The 10,034-nt window shown below is 37.9% G+C and overlaps 2 protein-coding genes across 2 annotated transcripts in view; both read left to right on the top strand.

Annotated features, from left to right (window-relative positions):
* Window positions 1-247: 247 nt before the first annotated feature.
* LOC104942638 (circadian-associated transcriptional repressor-like) lies at window positions 248-4,441 on the top strand. The gene is made up of 6 exons (XM_010767886.1): window positions 248-475; window positions 1,664-1,933; window positions 2,026-2,101; window positions 2,215-2,293; window positions 2,410-2,563; window positions 2,974-4,441. Exons 2-6 carry the CDS (start codon window positions 1,664-1,666, stop codon window positions 3,319-3,321), a joined length of 927 nt encoding a protein of 308 aa, XP_010766188.1. The 5' UTR covers window positions 248-475; the 3' UTR covers window positions 3,322-4,441.
* A 914-nt stretch (window positions 4,442-5,355) lies between these two features.
* The window catches only part of rprd2a (regulation of nuclear pre-mRNA domain containing 2a), a 16,682-nt gene continuing 12,003 nt past the window's right edge, over window positions 5,356-10,034 (top strand). Inside the window, exon 1 of the mRNA XM_010767898.1 lies at window positions 5,356-5,828. Within this exon, the coding sequence (XP_010766200.1) occupies window positions 5,654-5,828 (175 nt within the window). The 5' untranslated portion in view covers window positions 5,356-5,653. The remainder of the gene's footprint in view (window positions 5,829-10,034) is intronic.

The raw sequence follows: 10,034 nt of genomic DNA, 5'->3' as shown, positions 1-10,034 counted from the left end.
CGTGCTGGCTTGTTTCTCTCGATTTCACCAGCAGCCACACCACCAACACGTGCGGCAGAGCGAGGTGCGTTGGCATCTACGCATATACCAGCCAATCAGCGCTGCGGTTGCTGCTGATAGGTCAACCTTCGTAGCCAATGAGGGACAAGCGCGAGTCCCCTTCAGCCAATCGCGGCTCCCTGCATGCACTGCACGTGTAGCGTCCGTGTTTTGCTCCGTGGGTACATTTTCTAACAGGTTGGGTATCTGACAAAGTAGACGACACAGGAACAGAGAGTAGAAGAAGGAGCAGGGTGAGACTCACTGCGTCTAAACTGTATCTACGCATCTATCTCTACGAAGCGTTAACTTTGTTAAGGTTACATCGTAAGGAGTGTCATTGTTTAACTTGGACAAAATAGTTAAACGTGCCTTCTCTCGCGGAGCTGTATTATTTGTACCGATTTTCTGAATCAACTTCTGCTCCAACCTTAAGGTAATAATTTTCTCCATACAACTGTTTTACAGAACGTACTTTGTTTGTCAAAATCCATTCTTAAATTGTTAGTTCAAATATGATACGTAGTCACTTTATTTGTCATGACAATTTTTTCAGAATCCACGCACTTTCATACATTGTGATATATAGGATAGGTAGCCTTAATGAATAATATCAAGTTTCTAAATAGTTAAGGATGTAAAGGTCATATTTTATATTTGTTTGTGCTTGTTGTTTGACTTAAACTAAGAAATAGTGTGTAACCAGCAACCACGTTATACCTATGTTGTCTTAAATCATCAAATTAAATGTCCTTGACAACAGTCATGAAAAACATGCTGAAAACAAGACTTAATCTCAAACCATATATGAGGCTATAGGTGTGTTATTGATGTTGAAGTTTCATGAGGTAATCAGTGGAGGTAAGCATCTGTTCCCAGATGACAAGTGTCCTGAACCGTGGTGTACGTGCACAGACACGGACACACGCCTCTTTTAAAAAATGTTTTACAGTGAATACCAGAATCTCATGGTGAAACTGCAAAAGTGGACACGCTTAGTCCTACAGTAGCCCATCCTTAGTCTGCCTTCTTTCTATATGAAAATGATGTTGATAATCCAACGAAAGATATCGTTTGCCTTGTTCTCATCTCGATTATATTCTACTGAGACTTGGTGAACACATCACAGCTATTGGCAACAAACACCATTTCTAATTGGTGATGCGTGATCATAGACTGTATATATAAAGTGCGTGATACTGCCAAAAGGCTTGCGTTTGGGTTCTTTTTTTGGATATCGAGATGGCAATTTAAATAACTCAAGGTTATTATATTCCCAGTATGGTGTAATATGGGTTAATATATTGAAATGTAATTTAAAGATTTTAACAGATATTTATTCAGTGGTATAGCTTGGATTGCCCTTTTTTTGTCAGTACAATGTTTAATGTATTCTAAAAAGAAGAAATACGAAGAAATTTTTTGACCTTTCATTTAGACAGTAGCACATAGGGATGGACAACACATTTTTTAATAATTGTTTTTACTGGAAGACATCAACATATTTCCTTTAGTACAAAGTTAACTAATAATGTAATACTGTAACCCTATTTGATTTAGCCCTGTCCCAGAATTTGAACTGAATGAGTTGTATTTTGACGTTATTATCTTTCTCTCTCCACAGATGAATTCCTTGGGTAGTTCTTCCAAATGGCCATCTTATGACTCGCTGTCCTCCAACTCGAGTATGCTCTTCAGTGAGAGTGAGCAGACTGACGATGAAGCAGATGTCTTCTCAGAGGGAGAAGGGGACAGTAGAGGAAACAAGTCCCTCTCAGGGGATGAAAGAATCACACGCTGCCCTGAAAAAACTAAGCATCCCGTCTCTTCTCCTGCTGATGCCACGTTAGGCTCATCTCCTGCAACACCAGGGGACCTGGCCTTCGCTCAGAAAGTGAGAACCCGCCAAAAGATTCTAATATTTGTTATAAGTGGGTTTTTTATTAACTTAATTAGTAAAGCTAATCTTTCTTCTTATTCTTCCAGGTAAGAGATCTGCGGAGGTTTATCTGTCCTTTGGTTGAGCTTCTGCACGGACTGAAAACTGGAAGATTTGACAAAGGTATGTGTTTGTGCAATATTCAACTTTATGACCATCACCTCCAAAGTTGTATTGTTATTACAGTGCCATACATGTTTTGACATTTGGATTTACTTTTTTTGTTATTGTTGCAGGTCTATCAAGTTTCCAGCAGAGTGTTGCAATAGACAGGTTGCAGAGAATACTTGGGATTCTGCAGAGGCCAGAAATGGGGTAAGACTAGCTGCAAGCCTAATATTATCATTGTAGTAACAATCGGGACACTGTCATGCTCATACATAAAGAGTCCTGTCATTAATGCTTGTCCCTGAACTATTTTTGTCCTGCAGTGAGAAATACCTACAAAACCTGCTGCAGATAGAGACGATGCTCAAAATATGGTTCCCTCGGGTGGAATTTCAGTCCAAAGTAATACCGAGCCATACACCCACGCCCACGTTCCGACCACACTGGAGACAGAATCAGCTCCACATGCCCGTTAAGGTGAGCTTCATATTAGATGTCACCTTTGCTACCTATGAAAGTGCACGGTCCACATGACCCTGAGATGTTAAAATGTCTTAACTAAACTTTTGACACAACGTTTTGTTTGGAACCAACAAGCATCCATTTGAAATATATATTATAACAACACTGATACAACTAGATGAAAAGAGAATGAAAACAATATTATTTTAAAGATTTGAAGAATGATATAAGACACTTAAAGATAATATTCAGCAGAGGATGCAAAGACTGCAAGCTTTAACTAAGTCTTATTGGTTTAATAGCTGTCAAAATTCAGTTGATAAGAACGGTTTCTTAAATCTGGTGAAGGTGAAATGATCTGTAGTTTTCCTTTGAGACCTTGGTTTATTATGGTTCTTATTTTTGGTGTTTCTTTTCTGTTCCAGAAGAGAAAGCTGAGCTGGTCAGACCCCAAAGACTGCAGCAAAATCCCAACCAAGCGCACGCACAATCAACATGAGAGCTGCTTGGCTGCGACCCCACTTAACACCGCTTCCACGTGTCTTCCTGGATCACCCAAAAAACAGAGAAGTCCAGAGGACAAAACCGAAAAACCGGCTGAGGAACACAAGGGCACATTCAACAGTTGCACTTTAAGCAGAAGATGGGTAAATGAGAATCAAGGGCAGTCTGAGGTTTCTCTGCCCTCCTCTTGTGAAAGCCTTGCTACACAAGACAGCTCCGTGTCCTCAAGTGACATCTTGACCACAGCTGGCTCCACTTCGCTGGCCTGAGCTGACCTTGCTGCCACATGGAGGTGCAACTGAATGCTTGCCATAGGGCGGACTTAATTACATAAGGATTAAGTTTGGCACAGTGCCAGTCCTTTTTGGCTGTAAGGCATGTAAACGGAAGAGGAGGAATAGAAATGCAAAGAGAGATTTATCAACCACTGAATGTCCAGTGCAATTTTGGATTGAATGCACTCTAATCTCTAATCCAAGCAAATGTGTATCGTCTGTCTGTAAAGAGTATCATTTTTGTATTCATTTGCCTTTGAGAATATGTTGTAAATGCTTTAAACACTGGTTAAAAACAGGAATAATATATCAACAATTTAAATATATTAATAAAGAATTTAGGATGGTTAAAAATATAATTTGCCAGCTTATTGAATGTAACGTGTTGGTGCAAAGACATGGAGCCGCTGCAAAACAACGTGCCAAACCAAACCATTTTGCATCATCATATCATATCGTACCTTACTTCACCACTTTATTTATTAGCTGTTAACACACATACATTTGTATTTCTTTGTAAATATAAATAGATGATGGTAACAGAGTTGCTGAGGAAATACCAAAACCTAATTGATCGATAATAAATACTTAATACTACTCGTAATTTGTTTTGTTAAAAATATGTTTTATTACATGAATTTTAAGCCATCTTTTGTATATTATGAAGCAAACATATTGTATTTGATCCTCTGTACATTTGGAATAAATGTAATTGCATCTTGGATGATTCAGAGGAAATGCACATGTACACCTTTCATCAAAGAGTTGCACATATATTTATACAACAAAACAACTTCCATTCCTGAACTCTTTCTTTGTCTGAAAGCATTTGGCCATTTTCACCATATTATAAATCAGATATCATTCATGTTGAATGGTGTTTCATCTCTGGTGGTTTGACACCAGTCAGCCTTACTTATAAGACAGACATAAACCTAACAATACATCTGCCTGAAATATCATTATCAATCATACAAAGAGTCACTATCTTATGTATCAAATGTGGTGCTGTGTGGATGCAAAGATTTTTTTCTGAGTGATGTTATTTAAAATGTTGTGGAGAGTTGTAGTCTAGTGTTAGGATCTTTTATTCTTCAAAATAGAAAAACTAAAAGAAGAGTAAATGTATTTCTCAATTGTACGTCTTCAAGTTTTCTTTGTTGTGGGTATTTTTTTATTTTTTTTTAATGAAATTACTTTATTGATGATTGATTGATAAATGCACATATTTTTATATATTAAATTAATGATGTCCATCAAAATTCAGTGTCTGTTGATTTTCTGGAATTAAAAACACATGTCGGATGAAAAAAAGGTGTCTTGCTTTAATATTGATTCATTATTTGCCAGCTGTTGTGTTGGCAGGTGTTAGTTTTTTTTATTTCCCTTTTCTTAGTGCATGACTTGAATCGAACACTTAATAATTCATTTTTCTAATTTATCAGTTCATTGATTTTTTCTAATTAAACACTTAAATCTATTATTGTTGGTAGAGCACACTGAACATTTTGAAACAGTATCTTGCAAATAAAGATTTATACATAGGATAAATTAACACTTTTACACAGTAAAATGCATTGGAAATGAGTTCCCCATTTATGCACAATTTTCAGTAAACCAAAAATTATAATAAAATATGATACTTTGATAGGGCAATTCTCCATGATAAGTACCTTTACTTTAGATTTGTGTGTTGCTCATATATATTTTTAGACATTCTTTACTGAAACATCCATCCCAAGAATAAAAGTAAAACCCATTAAAAAAGGACACATGCAAACATCTGCTTGAGATAAAACGCGTATTAATCACGAACTATTCTCTCTTTTAACAACTACAGGAAATTAAGAACCCACACAGAAAACATACGTATTTTATGACATAAAATACGCACAAATGAATTCTTACTAAATTGTCTATGACACAGTCATGGATGCAGCAGGTGGCGCTATCAGTTATTACCTTCCGTAGCACTGGGTGGCGCCATAATGATGTCGTGTTTGCGGAAGTGTCCTTCATCCCTCCACCAGCGAGGAGTAAACAGTGCTCTAGGATGTCTCAAGGCGCTAAGTTTTAGCTTTAAATATTAGGTTTGATAAACTACTAGCGCTCATACAGAGACACACAGGGATAAGTAATATACTAAGACATCTATGAAAACAGCATACCGAGCATTTAGTGTTTCGTAACATTTTAAAAACAGCTAAGAGTGTACTGAAAGGGATGTTTGTGCTACGTTAAGATAGCATGCTAAGCTAAGTGCTAGCCCCGGCTAACGTCAGTTTGCCTTTTGGAATGGTAGTGAGCAGCGCGAGCTCCTCCGGACATGGCAGCGGGCGCACGAGCCTCTTCTGGCGGCTCTTTCGAGTCCACGATGGGGAAAAGGTTTCAGAGCGTGTCCAACACCATGGACTCAATACAGGGACTGTCAACGTGGTGCATCGACAACAAGAAGTACCACAGCCTGATTGTGCGGCACTGGATGAAGTGTTTGAAGAAATGTGAGTACCTTTACTATGTTATGACGTCACAGTGATGTTATTGTGTTGTTGTTCATATCATTGTTGACAACGTTGATATGGAAACGTTCATCAGCGGTGGAAGAAGTACTTGGATCTTATACTTGAGTTAAAGTAGATATACCAGAGTGTAGGAGTACTCTGTCAAAGTCCTGCAATCAAAATGTTCAAAAGTATAAGCATCAGAATATACTTAAATAATCAATGGTAAAAGTACTCATTCTGCAGATTGACCGATTTCAGAATAATATGACATGTTTTTTTATTATGATGATTGATGCATTCAAGTGTTATCAAAGGTGCAGCTAATTGTAATTAGCTTGTATGCTGCAGATTAGCTTGTGAATTTACTCCAGGTGTAACTTAAGTCTTATTTAAAGGTCCCATGTCATGGCTATTTCCACTGATCATAATTCCATTGTTGAGGTCTACTAGAATAGATGTATATTGTGCAATTTTCCAAACTCACATTGGTTTCTCGTACAGCATCTCTGTAACCTACGTGTATTCACTGAATTTCACTCTCTGCCTTTAACGGCTCCCTGTAGCTCCAATAGCTCCAGCCCCCACCCTCCCTGTGAGCACAGTGTGCTCTGATTGGTCGGGACGTTGTGAATCGCGTTGAGCTCCGTGGATGTGTTGTTTCTTTGTTTAGCGAAACACAGCCAAACTCATCTTGAGCACACACAAAGTCACAGCCGAAGTAAAAACAATAAGTGTGCCTTGAGATTGAGTAAGAAAAAGGTTGATAAACGCTGTGAGAATGGGTCTGCAGAGAGAATTTCGCCACAATCCCAACTGTCTGTTATCAGCCTGAAGCCAGGGAGGAGAAATCAGCAGAGCTGCCTGCACTGAGTGTGTGTGTGAGGAAGTCCGTGGATTGGTCCATTTGGTTCCGGGTACCGCATGACCGTATCACGTCATAGCTCTGGGCGCGGCTACTGGCCATTCCTACGTCACAGTGCCCAGGAAGTAAACAATGGACAATGACGTATCTCCAACGAGGCGTTTTGGGGAGGTATTTTCTGTGTTACGGCCCGTCCACACTGCAGCGTTAAAAAACCTTCCAACGCTTCTGCCCNATCACCCGGTGCTGTATGATCAGTCTCTGTTCATTTACCGGGATACAAACCGGAGGAGCCAGGCATGGAGGGAGGTGGCAGAGACAGTGGGTGAAACTGGTAGGTTTTCACCTGTTTGGGGATTTTATATCCAGCTTACTTCGTTTTAACATTGCTATTGCTTTGTATGTCGGGGGCGGGAGATTCATGTTATTGGTTGTTGGTCGCGTTGCTCGCAAAAAATTCCCAAGCTTCAGATACGCCCACCTCCAAGATTTTTTTAACGCGGCTGTGTGGACGTACCGTTAGAGTTTTGCTCGCTACAGGGTGTACTTTGAGGGTTTTGACTCTGCAGACCATTTACATGCATAAAAACCTTCATAACACACAAGGGTACAGGTAAAAACCGGAAAAGCATGACATTGGACCTTTTTAAGTGTTGATTTTACATCAGTGATACATTTGCCAGTTGGATACAATAAGACAAATACATGTGCAGAATGACCTGTGTGCTCAAAACATTTGCACACGTTTCACAAATTATTATTTCAGTTTTTTTACTGTGCTCCTTTATATATTTTTCGTAATCATTGTCATGATTTAAACTATTTTTATTTGGTTTAATGATCACCTCTTTTGAAAAAGTATTGAAAAATTGCTTTGTAGGGAACTGACTCATGATTTCATGGCTTACTCAATTTTATTAATCTTAACAAAACATTTGCTGAACATGAACGTGCAATCCTCTTCTTTTTGCTCTCTTTTAATTTATGATACATTAGTTGGACTGGGCACAACTAAAATAACTTGAAAACCTTCTTTTGATGTTTGATTTACGTTACAGTTGCACAGGGACTGATAGATTTAGCAAATGCATGGCGAACCTGTTAAATACACTCAGTTTCACTAATCCACTCAAATGCAAAGACTGAAGTATAAAAATGCACTTTCTGTTACTTCAGCGGGGGCGATATATGATAGACACATGGCACTGCACTAAAGGATTTTTGCAAAATTAGAAACACTCAAATGTTTTTATTTATTAATGATGCATAAGAATAATGGTAAATCTGGGAAGTAAAGCAAAAAAATAGCTTAAAATATTTCTGCTTTAGGCACGCACATTTCATAGTCACTGATAGAGCAGCCAAAAATGGCCAGTTTACATTGACAAATGTCTTACCAAATCCTAGTTTTTTACAAAATAAGTAATGAAAATTGTACAAAAAATGTACTTTAAATACTTTTTCAGGAGCCAGAAAAGATTTATGCTATGTGAAAATAGTGCATTGAAAAGCCTGACATCATAGCAGAATACCGATATACAGGGCCTCCATCTTTGTACCTCGAGTGATGAAGATTGAAGATTTTCAAGAATCCAGGCTTTATTTCCATGTACACAGTAGCCGGTGTAGATATGGCAGTGAAGTCCTGAGGCAATCGTCTGTAGTCCGTCTGTGTTTCTGCTCCGGTTAGTTGGTTTGTCTCTGACGCTCCGGCTTTGTGTGCTTCCTAATTTGATGCTTGCTGTCCTAGGTGGTGTAGTTGTTTATCTGATTGAGCATATGTCAAAGATGTATTTGATGAGCCTTTGCTAATATATTAGACAGTATGTGACTTTACACCTTGAGTTTTCTGGATGAGTGAGTCTCAAATTGGATTCAAAAGGCTGGGTGTGTTCATTGTTAAAGAGTTCTCTTAAAGATTTTCAGAAGATAAGTGAAAAAGTCAAAACTGAGACGTCTTAAAAATACCAAGTTACAGTTTTTAATTATTTAAATCACGTCAAGTATGTTGCCTTTGTCTCTGGGAAATTGTTATAGCCTTTGTTGTTATGTTTTTACAGTAAACAATTGTAAAACAAATAGAGATGTCCCGATCCGATCGCGTGATCGGGGATCGGAGCCGATCACGTGATTTTCAAAAGATCGGAATCGGGAGAAAAAAATCGGGGATCGGGATTTAAAAAAAAAAAAATATATTTTTTTTTTTTACAAATATAAATACTTTATTTTATTTTTTTAATTCAATGTTACAAAACAAAAAGGACCATTTTCCAGTCTTAAAGTCATCCTGAGGCCTTAGTTTTGGTTTCAAATTACACAACATCATGTATGTGTTGCTTCTTTGGGGCATGTTTTCATAGACCTGGTTGCTTATTCCTCTCAAATCTGGCAACAGAGTGGGCAGGGCGCAGTGTCTAATTGTAGCAGTAAGCTAACGAGTACTGATAAGCTTTATTTTTGATTTGATCCAATGCTGCACAACTGAACTGATCCAGTGCTGCTGTGAAAGAAAGAAGCTATATCCATGTTGGATAGAATATCCAATTTAAATAAAAAAATAACCTTAAGGGACAACTTGAATGCTTTTTATCTTTTTTTTCTCTTAATGCATTGCATAAAGATCGGATCAGGAAAAATCGGTATCGGCAAATTGTCAAAATCAAATGATCAGAATCGGATCGGGAGCAAAAAAAGGTGATCGGGACATCCCTAAAAACAAACATAGATAATGAACATACCGTATATGTGAGGTGCACCAATATACAAAATATAACCGCAAAAATTCTTTTAAATAGTTTGGTAATCTGTGCTTCCTCTTGACTTCCTCTGTGCTGTTGGATAGAAGATTTGTTTAATAATAATAATAATAATAGATTTAATTTGTTAGCGCTTTTACAGGTGCTCAAACACGCTTTACAGATAATAGTGAAGATAGAAGAAAGGAACAACAAATAAATATATAGTTAAAGTTAAAGTCAAATAATACAAAAACAATCACACATTAAAAGCCAGATTGAAGAGGTGAGTTTTTTGAAGGTGGTGAGGTCANTGCTGCTGTGAAAGAAAGAAGCTATATCCATGTTGGATAGAATATCCAATTTAAATAAAAAAATAACCTTAAGGGACAACTTGAATGCTTTTTATCTTTTTTTGCATTGCATAAACATCGGATCGGGAAAAATCGGTATCGGCAAATTGTCAAAATCAAATGATCGGAATCGGATCGGGAGCAAAAAAAGGTGATCGGGACATCCCAGTTTCCTGCTATGCCACTTTTGCTGTATCCCTGTAAATGTCCCCGCTGTGGGACTATTAAAGCACTTCTGATTCTGATCTACGAG

The sequence above is a fragment of the Notothenia coriiceps genome, unplaced genomic scaffold (assembly GCF_000735185.1).
Source record: "Notothenia coriiceps isolate Sejong01 unplaced genomic scaffold, NC01 NC01_scaffold00004875, whole genome shotgun sequence".
NCBI classification, from domain to species: domain Eukaryota; kingdom Metazoa; phylum Chordata; class Actinopteri; order Perciformes; family Nototheniidae; genus Notothenia; species Notothenia coriiceps.
Note: the sequence above shows the minus strand (reverse complement) of the source record. Positions and strands in the feature narration are given on the sequence as shown.

Coding starts and splice junctions, on each gene's coding strand:
- LOC104942638 (XM_010767886.1), top strand. CDS start 1,664: ATGAATTCCTTGGGTAGTTCTTCCAAATGGCCATCTTATGACTCGCTG. Junction 2,102..2,214: donor AACTGGAAGATTTGACAAAG/GTATGTGTTTGT, acceptor TTATTGTTGCAG/GTCTATCAAGTTTCCAGCAG. Junction 2,294..2,409: donor CTGCAGAGGCCAGAAATGGG/GTAAGACTAGCT, acceptor TTTGTCCTGCAG/TGAGAAATACCTACAAAACC.